A 16,466-nucleotide genomic window follows, 5' to 3' on the forward strand; every position below is an offset into this window, starting at 1 on the left:
GCAGGAGGATCAGTTCAAGGCCATTCTTGGCTACATAGGGAGTTCAAGGTCAGCCTGTGCTATATGAGCCACTGTCTCAAAATACATAAATTAGCTTATATTGTTTATTTGGAAAAGACTGGAAAGAGTACCTCCATGAACTCTGCCAGTATAATAGTCAGGATCTAGGGAAGCCACCTGAGAGGTATGGGCTCCTCTGAGGAACCTAAATACAGACCCAGAAGTACAAGGCAGGAATAACTGCCTAGTTGGACCCTGGGTAAAATTTCTCAGAAAGCCCAAAGGAAACTGCCACTGGAAGATATGTGGCATCCATGCCAAGTAGGGCTCTCTGCCTAAGTTCTATCACATCCCTTCAGCCGGGTCTCCACCACCACTCTCACACATTGTTATATATACAGAAACTCGGGGCCAAACTGGTGCTGTGTCCGGGAGGCCCACAATCAGCTTTCTGAATGCTGAGATAAGAGATGAGGGCATTCACTGTGGTTTCCATGACATGGTGATTTTATGCTGTTGTTTAAATCTCACTAAACTACTTAGCAGTAGGACTGACACTCATTACCCCATGTGCATAACATTCTGTATCTTTTGTCTAATTGCTCCTCACTCATCCTGGGATGCAGATGCTACAACCCCTCCACTGTCCTAATGAAAAAAGGCAGGCTCCTTGAGCTTACTCACTCACTGCCAGTGTCACACATCTAGTGCATGCGGGGACCTGGATGTGTATAAATATTCTGAATGATATCTACCACAACCAGGAAAGCTGGGGATAGTCACATGTTAGTCCTCAGTAAAGTATGCATAGGTGGTTACTTTCCACCCTGCTGTAAAACAAAGAACCTGAGTTCCTTGGGGGTGAAAATACTAGCAGATGCCAGGGGCACAATCCACAGCCTGGCCTTTTGCCTCCCAAACAAGTTCATCTGTCTCTCCTTCCAACGGAAGCCAGATTTCTCACCGCTCTATTGTTATCACTTGCTCTGGAGAGTGGAATTATTCAGACAAGATTGGCCTTGCTTTAAGCTGAGCATCTGATACCCAGGGGCAGCTAGAGACCTGCACTTCCATCACTAATTACTTCTGCGGCTCATTTCCATGCCTCCACCTCCCCACTTTCTGCAGCTCTCTAGCCTGCAGAATCATCGATTTTGAGATTGTCTAGGTGTTAAAGATCCCGTGGGCACATCTAGGCAAAGCTGTCCCTTTACAGAGAGGAAACAGAAGCTCTGAAGGGGAAGTGATTTGTCTAAGATCATGAGAGCATCTTAGTGTAGCCTAAGAGGTCATTCTGTTCAAACTCCTCCTAGCATCTGTTTTCCTAAGACACAACCCCAAACAAAAGGATACTTTGTAAGGTGGCCTGTTTGCATGAGTCAGACCCAGTTACTGGAAAAGTAGCATCAGGGTGCATCTCCCTTCAATTCCTACCTAATGGACTTGGTTCTCACCATCTAAATTAAATTTTTGTGTGATCTCTAAAGGCTTTTGTTCTTTCTCTACCTGCAATTTAGTTGAGAGAATATTTTGTTTTTACACCTAGTTCTGTCTATTCTGCATAGTTAGATAGTCTAAAGATCTTTTAACGTAATGTTTTTTTGAAGCTTTTTTTCTGAGCATATTGAGAGTGCAGTTGCTAGGGTTGTCTGGATTTGTGGTGGACGAAGAGTAGCCGTTTCTAAAAATAAGAACTAGTAGCTCAACAGTATGTAGATAAAAGACACCCCCCAAAGAGGCAGGAGGTGGCATCTTATAGCTTAGACACAGGACTGGGGTAGGATCTGTTAACCTAGGTATACCCTCAGTTCACCTCAGTTAAATACAGGATTTAAAATTGGGCCAATTGTTGTATGTGAATATGTGAGCATGGTGAGTCTGTGGGAGCATACATATGTTTGTTAGTGATTAAATATTTTAGGCCAAGTGAAGGCAAGTCTCTCTCTCTCTCTCTCTCTCTCTCTCTGTGTGTGTGTGTGTGTGTGTGTGTGTGTGTGTGTGTAGGCATTGATGAGTTAATGACAGATTTATAACACCATATCTATCAGGGCCTCAGCAGGAAGCAAATGACAGACTCAAATTAGGTAATTCAAGGAGAGTTTTTTATTAATAAAGAGGCTGCTTTGAAAGTGTGGGCAGGATGCAGGGAAATCACATGGCCTGCAGGAAGGGGCTGGAGCTATAGAGACATGGGCATGTGAGGAAAGGGAAGCCCTACCAGCAGCCAGAACAGAGGCAAAGCAGACCACCAGCCAGGGAGAAGCTGGGAACAAGGGGCACATGTAAGATCCAGCCCAAGTCCTTCTGCCACCTTGTGGAGGTCTCTAAACCCTTCGTGCCCCTGATGAAAGTGTGAACCATTACTCAGTGAAAGGGTGTGTACTCACAGAACTGAGCAATTTTGCAGGTTGTTCCTTTTTTTTTTTTTTTTTTTTTTTTTTTTTTTTTTTTGTCTTAGAGGCTATTTTATCTACAAACATAAGTTTTCTTAAAAGGTGCTTTTTTAGGCTAGGGATGTAGCTCAGTGGTAGAGCACTTTCCTAGCATGTGCAAGGCCCTGGGTCCAGACCCTAGCATGCCTCCAAAAGATACTTGTCTACAAATATGAAACCTACACAGAGTAGTGAGTGATGTGGGCTCTCATATAGTCCTGTTCCCCTCACTGGAAGTTAGCATCCCCGATCATGGCAGGATGGGGGATGTCTTTCTTGTCAGCTATGCATTTATACATACTTAACATAAAACTCCATGCTTTTGAAGACCTCAAAAACACCTCTGGTCCTCATCTAGAGAGATGGTTTTATGGTTAAGAGAACTGGCTACTCTTCCGAAGGACCCAGGTTCAATTCCCATTACCTACATGGCCGTTCACAACTGTCTGTAACTCCAGTTCCAGGGGATCTGGCATCCTAACACAGACATCAATGCAGGCAAAACCACAATGTACATAAAAATAATAAATCCTTAAAAGTGCCCTTAATATTAAATCTGTGAAGCCCATTCATACCTATGCTTTGACCTCATTCACAAACCTCCACACCCTCCCAATCAGAAAGGTCTTGAAACTTGCCAGAAATGACCCAACTTCATCAAAGCTCAAAGCCAGAGGTCTGGTCTGGTCTGTATTTCTTTCTTCTAGCATACCTTCAACCATTATGTGACTTGCCTAACAACACATAAATATAGTAGCCTAAGGCCTAAGAGATATACCCAGTGCTGACTGCCGGTGGTGGGGAGGGGTGAGGGTTGTGGGGACAGAAACACTATAAAAGATGTCTGATTTCTTGGTTCCCCTCTGAGAATTCCTAAGATAGCATTGCTACTAAAAGGCAATGTGGTTTCGGATTTCCTCTCTTGGTGTCTGGGACCAAAAAAAAAAAAAAACCTTGTTCATCTGCTAGATATTCCTTGTGTGTTAGGTGTTTCCAGCAGGCAGTCCATGTTGGAAATGCACCCACAGCAGCTTTCATGAAGCTCTCAGAATTTGGCTTGGCCCCCCTCCCATTTCACAGTGTGCAGATCACCAAGCTCCTAGGCCCAGCTGACAGAGACAGAGCTGCAATAGGCCCAGGCTTTCATCACTCTCTACAGTCTGGATTCCCTCCTCCTTTCAAAAGCCACCAAGTATGTTTTACAGGCAGCCACTTCCGTCATCTTCACAGAGAACCATGGTTTGCTAAGGCCTCTTCCACGGGATATGTTTGCATGCTTCCATGGTCCTTTTTCTCCCTCATCTTCTTGCCGTGTCAGTGGGAAGACCACTGGTCCCAGGTGCATATAGATAGCCCTTTTGAACATCCTTGTTCATCCCGTCAGCACAGAAACCAATGTTATTAATAGAAAATATGATCTGAAACTTGATGAACTGGGTAGCCAAGGGGGTTGGTTATCTCTTCACCTGTGAGAAACTCTGGGCTCCAAGGTTTCTCACTTACCTGGATAAGGACACATACCTTATACAGTGGCAGAGAAGGCATTCAAAGGCTGGCAGCCTAGTCCCAGCCTGCACTTACAGCTACAAGTAAGCTAGTAGGACCAGTAAAGTTGTCCCTGCCAGCCCCTGCATCCCCATTTGGCCCAGACTGGCCTGCAGCTCATTAAGCAAGCCAGGCTAGCTGCTAAGTCCCAGTAACCCTCCTACTGTTCTGATGCTGGCATGACTGGTGTATACCACCGCAGCCAGCTAGTGATATGCTTTTAAAAATCAACAACAGACAACTTTTTAAATGGCTGTTCTTGCAGCTTACCAGATCCCTAGACTCTAAATAAATAAACTTGGCTTTGAGCCTCTCTCACGGGGAGGAGTCCCAGCAGGCTCTAAGGATGTGGCCCCCATCCCAGATGCAAAGAGACTGCCAGGCGATATTTTCCTATCGGTACAGAATCAACTGTAAAAGTGTATTTCAGCTGGCAAAATTGCTTCCCAGCAGGCAAAGCTTTGCTGAGAACAGCACCTCCTTCACAGAGAAATCCAAATCCCAGGCCCAAATTTTCCCTCCCAAGTCCACCCGGATCCTGCATGTTTGTTGCTGTTTTTCCTGCTGGTTTAACAGTTTTGGGTCCTGGTTTAGGAAGGAGTTTCCACTACTCTATGGGAGGACAAATCATTTCTAAACAGATATGATGAGTGTTTCCAAGGGATTTGTGCACCGTGATAAAAAAAAAAAACCCGTCTCCATTCAGCAAACATTATTGAATGTCAGCTCAGCATGGGGAAGCCCTTGTAATGGCTGGCGCTACTCAAAGCTAAATTTGGCCACATGCTTCCTTGCACAGGAGTATTCAAGCCTCAAGTGGAAACTCTTGTGGATAATGAGGGGATGGCTTTGAAGGTCTCTTTCAGCTTCTGGTTCTATCACATGCTGAGCTTCGTGACTGACAGAGAGTGGGATGAGGCCAGGTCCTGTGATCAAGAAAAGGATAAACCTCAGCCCAAATAGCAAAACTGTTTATACATAAAAATGCAGACACCTCTCCTTAGCTGTGTATTTTACATCTATGGACACTACCAACATAGCTCAAAGGTATTTGAGGAAGCAATTATACCTACCCCAAAGAGAAGTGGGTTTTGTTTCCTTCCTTTTTCCCTCAACAATACAGAATGACTACTATTTGCACAGAATATACATTTTGTTAGGCATTATAAGTTATCCAGCGAGGGTCTGACACATGCAGGGCAATGTGCATAGTGTATAGACTAATAACCATGACATTTTATATAAGGTGCTTGAGCCTTATATAAAACAGGTCTTGGTGTCTACAAGGCTCCTAGAATTAACTTCTTGGGACTACTGAGTAATGACTAAGAATAATTAAGCTAATAATAATTAAGATGAAGCTGGGAATGTAACTCAGTTGTAGACTGTTTGCTTAGTATACAAAAAGCCCTGGTTTCTGGTGCCCAACCCAGAATAAAACCAGAAATGGTGGCACACACATGTAATCATTTGAGAGGTAGAGGCAGGAGGATCCTAAGTTCAAGGTCCTTCTTGAACTGAGTTTGAGGCCAGGCTGCTGTACAGAAGATAAACAGATAAACAAAAAGTACAATCTGCCTTTAAACCTAGCACTTAGGATACAGAGGCATGCAGAACTCTATTAGCTAGAAGTCATCTTGTTTTACATAGTGAGCACCAGGCCAGCCAGGTTACGCTACACAGTGAGACCCTGTCTCAGTAATAGTCATCATCATCATGAAATAAATGTGAAGTAGTTAGAGCTCGGGGTATGAATTCAAGTCAAAGACACTTAGTGTGATTGAGAGAAAGTCTCATCCTTTCTGTGGGCCTGTTTCCTTTCCTGTAAAATGGGCTGTAAAGTCTTTTTAAATTCTTTGTGACAGCCTAAATTAACACACATAGGTGTCTAGGGTTGGAGGCCAGGGAAGGGCTTTGGAAGCTGAGCTGCTGAAGTGTGCACTGTTATTTATAGCCTTGTCACACTGGGATGGAGCTTCAACCCTGCCCCACAGAAGCACATCTGACAAATGATTTATTATAGCAATTGACGTTTATACTTACTCATCCTTTATCTGTTCTTGCTAATGGCACAAGGGAACATGTGTGGAGCATCACAGTACTGTCAGGCCTCAAAATGGCTAGTTTGGTCCAAGGTTGGGGATGTTCTGTCTGGTCACAGAACAAGTATCTCTGTGAAGGTCTTGGTAAGAGTGCACATTAAGCCAGGTCTTGGGAAGAAACGCACACCTAAGGAACCAACACTGGAGGACCACAGAGGACCATTGCCACCCTACATTTGCAGTCACTGTGGGAGGTACAGGTGCCTAGATTTAAACCAGTATCCCTGGCAGAAGCAGCAGTCACAAACAGACAGCCACTAGCAAAACCAAGATGGGCTGGGAAGCAATAGGCAGAATAAATACCCGCCTTTTCCTCCTGCTTGCCTTCTTCCCTAGCCAGTACCTCCCATCAGCCACACCTCCAGAAACCAGAGAGAAAGCAGCAGACCCCAAAGAGTGGACTCTTGCTCTAGTCAGTGGTCCTCAACCTTCCTAATGCTGCAACCCTTTAATACAGTTCCTCATGTTGTGGTGACCTCCCACTCATAAAAGTATTGTATTGCTACTTCATAACTATAATTTTGCTATTGTTTTGAATCATAACGTAAATATCTGATATGCTACTTCTGTGAAAGGGTCAGTCAACACCCCACCCCACCCTCCACAGGTCACAACCCACAGGTTGAGAACCACTAACATGAGAAAAGAAAATAAATGAATTGCTTTATTTGAACAGCTTTAGGGATCATAATGGTTTAATATTCAGTCCTTTCCAGCCTTATTTCCACTACTCTAGAGGCAAGAGAAGAGTATCACACAGCAGCTTCCTGCCTGTGTCTGCTATCAGTAGCCTTTCTAGGTTGGCCTGGTAGTGATGCTTCTCATCCCTGGCAACTCCAGTCCTTTTTCTTTCTTCCTCTTCTCAGCTCAGCACCGGCAGCTGCTCAAGCTGTTTCCCTAATACTTCCACATCATCAAGTCACAGGCATGGGTTGCTTTCCTCAACAACTGAGGTGCTGTTGGAGGCACCTAGTTAACAAGCTCCTGCCTTCTCTGAGGTTACAATCAACTCTCTTTTGGTATCTATCTTAGAGGAGTAGTAAATGTTGGATTTGAGCAGGCTGAGTTCCTATCTCAACCATGCCCCTTACCTGATAGTATTTGTGCTTTTCTGTGGCTTGTAAAGTCAAAGAGAGTCCAGGTGTGGTGGTATATACCCTGTAATCTCAGGAGACAGGAATGGGAAGACTATCACAGCCATCCTAGTCTACATAGGCCAGCCAGGCTACATAATGAGTCTCCATCTCAGAAACTTTCTGAGAAAAGAAGCAAAAATAAACAGGCTACACACACACACACACACACACACACACACACACACACACACACACACACACACAAAACCTACCGGATCAACTTAGTGTCACTCATACATATATGTGGTTAGGGATGACCACTTAGAATTGAACAACATCAGGGAACTAATTCCCGAAGAAAATTGATTTGTCCTCTCTCACCAGCCATTGACAATCTTCATCTAGGGGTGAAGTTTCCCCCACTGACATTGGCATGTCAACTAGTTTTGTCCTTGTACAGGTCTTGTTTAGACAACTATATTGTTGTGAGTGCATTCATATATATATATATATATATATATATGAATGCCACACACACACACACACACACACACACATATACATATATGTGTGTGTGTGTGTGTGTGTGTGTGTGTGTGTGTGTGGATTGTGTTGGAGATAGGGACAATTGGTTGTTCTTTATATTTTGACTAGTTGTGGCTCTCTGTAATGGTTTCTATCTGTAGGCATAAGGATTAGTATTTAGAATATAGTTAGGAAATATACTGGCTTAGGAAAGTATAGTAGGTTCTCCTCAGAAATCACCTCATTAGCTCTGGGTGATTGGGAAAGTTTACAATATGAGGCATGATTTCCTTCCTGTTCATCAAGCCTTAAGTCCAATTAGACAGTTGTTGGTTACCACCAAGATGTAAGCACCACTATTACACCTTAGGGATATCTTGCCGTGTTGGTCATTGTTGTGATCATAGGCATTACAGCTTGGTTGAACTGTTGATTGCCTTTCTCCTTTGGCAATCCTTGTATAGCTCTTCAGATACTATGAGAGCCAGTTCTCAGGAAGTAGGTTTTAGGTCATTTCTAGCTTAATTCTTCCAAGTTCTGTGTCTAAAGTGCACTAGGGTCTTACTCTCATGTTCTCGAGTATACCAAGGACAATGACAGTAGCCTCTTGGGCTCCCCGGACCAGCAACTCAAAGGGAGTTTTCTCAACTGGCACTAGGGTTATTAGCCTAGCTCTTGTGAGAAGCATTGCCACTCCATTTAACAGATATATTAATATGTTAAATATGTATTTTTAAGTAAGTTTATAAAACAGTGTGTTAACCTATAGCTTTTTAAAAAACATCCTTAATGTTATTTATGTCTCCTTTCTCCCTCTCCTGAATCTCAAGTATTCCCCTCCCTCCTCTATCCCTAGTTAATCCTCTTAACCATATGATGCTTTTGTCTCCACCTTACAGATAGGGAAACAGATAGGGGTGTCCCAAGAGTCTATAAAGTACTTCAAGTAGCAAAGCAAGGGTTCAGACCCTAGGGTGTCCCTACACCTCCTAGGGCCATTGGCACCCTGCTGAGCTGATATGAGACTAAAGGTAGTGAGTGTGAAGCCTCCAGGCCAGTCTGAGCTTGTATAAGTGCTCCACATACTTTATGTCCTCTCTCTTCCCAACTCATCCCCCACCAGTGGCACCTACCTTCCCACCTAGCCAGCTGCTGGATCTAAATGTTTTCTGTTTGAGAGAGAAAACAGCATGTTGTCACCACCATCCTAGTTCCATCTGCCAAGTTGGGAGAATCTGGAGAAGCCCAGCCAGCAGAAGGATGCCCAGAGGCTGGCACTGAGAAACTCAGTCTTTGAGGGGTTAAGAATCTGAGAAATCCATGTGCTTTTCCAATATTTCCTCAGTCCCTTACTGTGATCACCAGACCATTAGACAAGCACAGGTGGTGATGTAGGCTTCATAGCCCACAGACCAAGTACCAGAATCCAGGTTCTACAGGAGTAGGCTTGGGTCCTGATGGAGATGGGACAAGTAGGGTAGGAGCATTTCACAACTATAGCTCTCTGCACTGGCAAGTCTGTTCTAGGGGTTATAGGATGCCATTGTCCATAGTGACTATCCTGCTGTGGTCAAGCTATAAGGGTAAAGTCACTGAACATGGGATTGGAAAGAGATGTACACAGTTGGCTGTCCTCTCTTGAGCCAGTAGACCTGGCCACAGTGACTTTTAGTCCATATCTACTCTCCAGTCAAGCCATACTCTCAGTGTCTTCTAGAGCACCATGTTCTTTCCTGTGGAAGAACCTGCTGTCCTCTTAGCCAAGGGTGCTGCCTCCACCTCTCACCTACCTCTCCAGTTTCAGTATGTTGTTGCTACCCAGAACTTTGCCTGAAGTTCAGTCTAGGCCAAAAGTCTTCACCGGCCCTGTGCTTAGCCTGGTGTTCCTCAGCTTCCAAGCCCTTCTCTGTGTCCCATTTTGGATGATGTGATGGATTGATGTGTCTCTCATCAGTGTGTCAGTGGTGTCCAACCCAGTGCCCAGCCACAGTAGGTGCTCTAAGCATTTGTTGACTACTGAAAAAAATGAGAGACTGTCTGAGCCTGGGCCCTAATGATAAATAGGCATTCACAGAGCAAAGGGGAATAGCACAAGTCAAAGCTCCAAAGCCTGTGTCTAGAGCAGGAAGGCAGGCATGTGCTGTGGGAGGGAGACAGAGTGGCTCACATTAGGAGGGCCTGTAATTCAGGCCAAGGAGGAGAACAATCTAGAATGCTGGCTGTCTTATTCCATTTTCTGATACTAGTAACAATACCATAGCTGGGTAAAGACAAAGAAAAGGGGTTTGTTTTGACTCATGATTCTGAGTCAAGGTAGAGGGTAGAGACCATCTGGAGATGGTCTTCTTGCTGTTAGAGTCCTGAGGCAGCATAAGACATCACATAGTGACAGACAGGTAACATTCAAGAGACCCCTGAACCCACTATTGCAGCATGCCCACTTTTTGATTGGTTTTTGTTTTGAGACAGGGTCTCTCTATATAGCTCTAGCTGTCCTGGAACTCACTATGTAGACTAGGCTAGCCTAGGACTCACAGAGATCCACCTACCTCTGCTGGGATTAAAGGCATCCGCCACCACCCCCAGTCACACTTTAAAAAAACAATTGTTTTTTCATGTGTGTGAGTGTTTTCCCTACATGTATGTATGTGCACCATATGTGTGCCTGGTGTCTGTAGAGGTCAGAAGAAGGAGTCAGATCCCCCAAAACTGGAGTTAGAGAGTTGTGAGCCACCATGTGGGTGCTGCAGAGAACCTAGGTTCTCTGCAGAAGCAGCAAGTACTCTCAACTGCTGAGCCATCTCCTTAGCTGAGTACATCCACTCTTGCTATACCTCTTTAACACATTTATCCATTAATCACAGGAACAGAGACTCATTAGGAGAGGGCCTATTCACCTCATAAAGATCCTGTCCATCCCACGTCAGTTTCAGTCCTGTCCATCCCACTCTTAACATCTCACCATGGAGATGCAGTTTCAACATGCTCTTCAGAGGAGACAAACCACGCTCAAACCACAGCACTGGCTAAGAGTATGGACTCTGCAGCTGTATGGACTGGCCCTGGAGTCCAGCTTTCACTCTCCTGACTATTGACTTTCATGGCTTAGACTTCTTAACCCCTCTGATCCTGCCTTCTCTTCTGTTAAGTAAGAGGTACTCAATGACATGGGATGGTTGTAAGCATAAAATAAAATAGTAAGTGTAAAACACTTGATATGGTGCTGACACCTAGTACTTAGGATATGTCGGCAGCTACAGTAGTATAGAGACTTCTGTGAGCATTATGTACTTTGCATTACATAGTAAAAATTTAGTAGATGTTGGCAACAATTGTTACTGATATTATTATCTCCAGGAGCAAGAAGAGTTAAGGCAAATAAAGATATTTTTCTTTATCTTGGCCTCAGGATAAGAAGCTTAGATCTCTAAATTCATTATCTCTACCTCACCCCCCTCCCCTTCAGTAAAGGTAAAAGTCTCAGAGAGGTAAGAAGAATCAAGTAGCATCCTTGGATCTCGAACTTCTTAGGAGCTTACACCTAGGACTGATCCATTTGAGCTAGTCCTCCTTGACTCTAACTCATTCTTTGTCCTTTGGAAAAACACTTCTCACTGTGCCTCATTCTTCTCAGTGATAAACTGGTGGGGGAAGGCTGTAACAGTCAGGATAGGTATTGATAGCTGCTGTAACAAAGAGTCCTCTCACAGTGGCTTAGCATCATGGGTCAGTGATGTTGGAGGGCTTTGTGCAGCCATTCTGGGCTCTAGCCTGCTACCATCTTGACTCAGTCTCCTCCAGGATTGCCTCATCAATCTCTTCTGGTTCCTAAACAATGAGTCATTAGATGGGGAAGAAAGGAGAACACAGAAGGTACTCTGCACTGAACCATCTCAGCCCAAGGTAACAAGCCTCGTTTCCATTCACATTCCATATAATAGCCAGAGAAGGAGCACTAGCTAAGTATGAGAGACTGGGAAGTAAGGTCCAACTGTGCCTCAAGAGAGAAGATACCACAAGCCCCTGTGACCTGAGCCATCGCCTACCTCACAAATCAGACAGTTTCTGTGACCTCTGGCTCCACTGGAGCAGTCTGGACTCTGCGGAGTCTGGCCCTGTCTGCAGCCTAGACCCTCCTCCCCAAGCTTTGCAGTTCCTCCCTCCCAGCAGGAAGAGAAGCTTTCCCTGCCAAGCCTCCTTGAGGGTGGGTGGCTGGTGAGATAGTGATCTTACCACGCTTATTGCCTCTTGGAAGGCAGGTGCTGGAAGAAAACCAAGTCCCTCTGATTTTTCTCCCTGTTCCCTTCACATTCCTTCCCAGGATAAATTTAACCAGTGGAGCCTAGGATGCCAACTTCTTGTTCTCTGAGTCCATGTCAGAGCGCTCATCATGGATGCAGCCTCAGGCTGTATGTGAAGGCTACAGGACCACAAGCCCAGCCCCTGCCCCGCCTCAAACATCTGTGATTTCTCCCCACTCTCCTTGCCCAGTTACTATGAGTACATCACTGTGACAGGCATCTTCAGTTCTCCAGTGGTGTGAGAAAGCAGAATTTAGAAGGTCTCTAAGACCTAAGGGGTGCCTGCATCCTTAACAGCTAGCTAAAGACAGATGGTTCAGAGATTCCAAGTTTGGGCTGTGGAGTCATAGAACCAGAAGTCATCAGAATACTGACTCAAGCAAGTTACCTGCTCTTCTCTCTCATCTATAAAATGGGTCAGCAACAGTGCATTATTCATGAGGTTAACTGAGGTATTCTGAATATATTTCTGGGGCTTTATAAATAGTGGGTGCTGAGATGGTCGTGGTCTGCTGGTTTACATACCCTCAAGGCAGTTTGAAAGCCATTTCTGAAATCTTCTGTCCTTTTCAAACACTTCTTGGAGATATCCCTGGAGGTTGCCTTGAAGATCCAGGCTCTTGGGTTTCACCATGGGTATAGAACTGGTACCCTTCCTGCAGTCCATTCCATCCTCCTGCTGCTGCATTTGAATTCAGTCTGCTTTGCTTTGACCTGTATAGTGCTCTCCCACTGTTACCCAGGCATTACTTTACCAGATTTAAACATTGTCTCATTCCTCACACATTTTTCTTGACTTCCAAGCCTTCCTTTCTTCCTGCTCAGTGGCTGTTCTTCATTCAGCATCCCTCTCGGGTCATTGCCATTTTTTATCCTGGGTCTTGCTCTCTGGAGAAGACTCTCGGGCCTTCCCCCACTCTGTCCCTTCAACTGCAGGGCCCACAGGAAACACCTTGTGTCTGACACCCCTGAGAATGCTTCCACTGAATGGTTCTCAGCTTTACTTGGTGGCAGATTCAGCACTCAGACTCAGGCCTTGTCCAGGTATGGGTAGGAACAGAAATCTGCTACCTGAACTTTACTGTATGTACTGCTTCCAGATAGCAGAAACATCTGGGCCTGAGCTCCCTCATCTGGAAAATGGGGGCATTTAGGGTAGGTATTCAAAAGGGTAGGTGGCCTCAAAAGATTCGATTACATGAAGAAACATGGGACAAGAGGTGGCAGCCTATGTAGGTGGAGTTTTCCCATCTTGGGAACCACTTCCAAATTACTAGGCAGAGGCTTATATTGATTGTAAATGTCAGCCTATAGCTCAGGCTTATTACTAACTAGATTTTACATTTAAATTAAACCATTTCTATTAATGTATGTTTCGCCAAGTGGCTCATGGCTTTACCTGTCCTCTAGCATGTCTTGTTCCCCTCAGTGGCTGGGTGGCATTTCAAACTCTGCCTTTCCTCGTCCCATCATCCTCAGTTTGGCTTTCCCACCTAACTGTATCCTGTTCAGCTATTGTCCAGTAAGCTTGTTTATTGAATCAATCCCAGTGACGTATATGCACACAGTGAACAAAAGGAATGTTTCTCAGCAAACCTTGGTGCTGAAGGACCCCAAGGCTGGTAGCCTGTGGAAGCTATCATCCCAGGGCTGGCATAGGCAAGCAACTGGAGAAAATGTGGACTCTAGATCAAGCTGAAGCTGCTCTGCAAGCCCTTGGCCTATGTGGGAAGTAAGCCACTGTTGAAGGCTAAGCAGACTGAACACCCATCCTTTCCGCTCTCCTGTTGGACAAACCCTTTAGACAAACCCACCTAAAAACCAAGCAGACTGCTTGGCAGAAGCAGCAAGAGACAGGCTCCCTGGGCCAGAGCTGGGCAGAGAAAGATGGCGTTCAGTAGACAGGATATCTGTTGTGGGATTTTAGTAGTACTGAGTTGGTTTTGGTGAGTATTCACCAGCTGTTTTAATAGGACAGGCACACCCCTATTTTATAGACATGGGAGCTGATACCCTGGGGGCTAACAAATATTAAAGGCTACACTATTTTCAGATGATGACTGTAGGATCTAGACCCATTTCTATCTGGCTCTAGAGTTCCCCAAAGGCAGCCAGAGCAATGGCCAGCATTTTCACCCTGTCTTCCTGCCACAGCTGTGATCCTCCAGCTCAGATCCTCTTAGGATGCACACTTCATCTCCCAGCTGTACAGGTTCAAATGTGAATGTCCCTAGGAGAGACACCACCTCAACCATTGCATTCAGAGAACAAAGTTAGCACCGAACAAAAGCAGCTTTGGCTTTACACTTACAACTATCTGGACTCTTTTATTTCCATCATGACACTTATTCCTGACATTAGGAACCCACTTCACAGCAGTGGGATTTTTCTCAGAGAGATTACACAGTGCTGAGGTTAGAGCCTGGTCTGTGATAGGCAGAGCCATACAGGGAGAAGTATATTTGATTTAGAGTCCAAATGGTCAATGCAATTCCAACCCAAAGCCACAGGCTGGTCTCCTCCCTGCCATAGGCATCTGCAAATTGGGGTGTGAACACTACCCTTCTGTGTGGATAACACCTGAGTGTGGGAGGAGTGAAATGTGATCATTTCTCTAAGCCCCCAGCTTATCAAAAAGCACCCAGCAGTCATGGGCTCACTCACACACACACACCACTCACCAACAAAGATGCTGATTCTGTAGGTTCTAGGTATGGCCCCAGAATCTGTTGTTGAAGTCTCCATATCAGTGCAGGAAGAACTATGGCAGGCATCTTACCAACCATCAACTGCTTGATTAATGACTATTGAGTACTAAAGAACCCTAAGAGTTCACACAGGAGACCCGTTTTCACATCTTGCCTCCAGGTTTGCCAAATACTACAAGATGGAGAATGGCAGTGAATACCGCACACTCCTGAAGGCTTTTGGCATCCGCTTTGATGTGCTGGTGTATGGGAACGTGAGTCCTGGGGTCTAGCATATGAGGGGAGCCAGGGAGGTTTCCCATGCTTACACTTGGGCCTTGAAGAGGCTCTCAGGGGCTGGGGTCTTTCACTGGCCAACTGACCACTTCCCCCATCAGCTCCCTATACTATGTAGAGTGGAATTGTCTGACCCTCCATAAACCCTTCAGGCTCCACTACCTCTCTAACAGGAGCCCAAGTCTAACCTCAGCCCTTCCCTTACCCCCTCTCTATTGGACCTTCTGTCTACATGTCTTGCTCCTTATACATCCAGGCTGGCAAGTTCAACATCATCCCTACCATCATCAGCTCCGTGGCCGCCTTCACTTCTGTGGGAGTGGTAAGTCCAGCCTTTCCAGGCTCTTACAGGGCAGTTGGGGTGGGGCCCAGCCAGGCATGATGCTGTCAAACAGCTCAGTTAAGCCCTCCCTCTGGCTTCCAACACTGCTGCTAAGTAGCCCTGGTTTGGGCATCTGCCGTCATTGCCTCCCAAGGCTCATGTGCTCCAGAGACTGCCTTCCTATTTTCAAGTGGTTCTGTCTTATCAAAACTCCCTACCTCCCACCATGAAGGGAGGGAGGGACTCTGTTTCCACAGTCCTCACCAAGATGTCATGGTGAGGAACAGAGCCACGAGGGAAGGTGGGGACAAAGGCCCACTGCCAGGGACTGCTCCCCAGCTCCCTCTGCTTCTGCCTTCACAACCTCTGTGCTTGTGACACAGGGTATTTCTCAGTAGCTAGAAGGAGGGCCATAGAGGACCCTGAAGAGCCTGTGGGACTATTCTGAGAAGAGCTGTATGTACAGTCAGGTCTCAACAGAAGATTCAACCCCTTCATGCCCCTCTTCCCCAACCAACCTGTCTGTTGAAGATAGTCCTAGCCAAGAGCTGGGCAGCATGGGGGGGGGGGGTGCATTTGAGCCCTGCCCTTGTCAGAGCAAACAGCTGTTTGAGCCTGCACTGCCCCTCTTCCTCCTCCAGGGGACTGTTCTCTGTGACATCATCCTGCTCAATTTCCTCAAAGGGGCTGATCACTACAAAGCCAGGAAGTTTGAGGAGGTGAGCTGGGGAGACTGGAAAGCAAAGGAAGCAGGGCAAGGAGGGCTGCTGGGCCCTGGGGACACTCAATGGCTTACTGTCCCCAGTGCTCTGAACCAATTTCAGTGGGCCTCCGTTGGTATGTGGGGTCCAAGAGAGAGCTAGGCCAAGAATGGACTCTGGAGATTTCAGGCTGGGTGTAGTTCAGGGTCCTGTGTTTACCTAGCATGCACAATGACACCAGTCCTTCCCTTACAAGAAAAAAACTGGGAGGGGGTAGTTCTTTGGGTCATTGTCAACCTATGCACCACTCACTGTCACTTGTCCATGCCTCAGGCAGGACAGATCCTGCCTGGAAATGGCCCAGGTTATAGTTTTCCCTTGGAATGCATGCACGATCCTGGGCTCTCAGAGACTTACTCTACCTCCCTAATGACCAGGCAGCCCCACCCCACTCCACTGCTGGTTCTGTCAAAGGGGT

The 16,466-nt window shown here is 45.9% G+C and overlaps 1 protein-coding gene across 1 annotated transcript in view; it reads left to right on the forward strand.

Moving 5' to 3' along the window:
• The window catches only part of P2rx3 (purinergic receptor P2X 3), a 31,710-nt gene that overhangs the window by 15,039 nt on the left and 205 nt on the right, over window positions 1-16,466 (forward strand). The window contains exons 9-11 of the mRNA XM_051184309.1: window positions 14,850-14,943; window positions 15,222-15,287; window positions 15,929-16,006. Of these exons, the coding sequence (XP_051040266.1) occupies window positions 14,850-14,943; window positions 15,222-15,287; window positions 15,929-16,006 (238 nt within the window). The remainder of the gene's footprint in view (window positions 1-14,849; window positions 14,944-15,221; window positions 15,288-15,928; window positions 16,007-16,466) is intronic.

The sequence above is a fragment of the Phodopus roborovskii genome, unplaced genomic scaffold (assembly GCF_943737965.1).
Source record: "Phodopus roborovskii unplaced genomic scaffold, PHOROB, whole genome shotgun sequence".
NCBI lineage: Eukaryota > Metazoa > Chordata > Mammalia > Rodentia > Cricetidae > Phodopus > Phodopus roborovskii.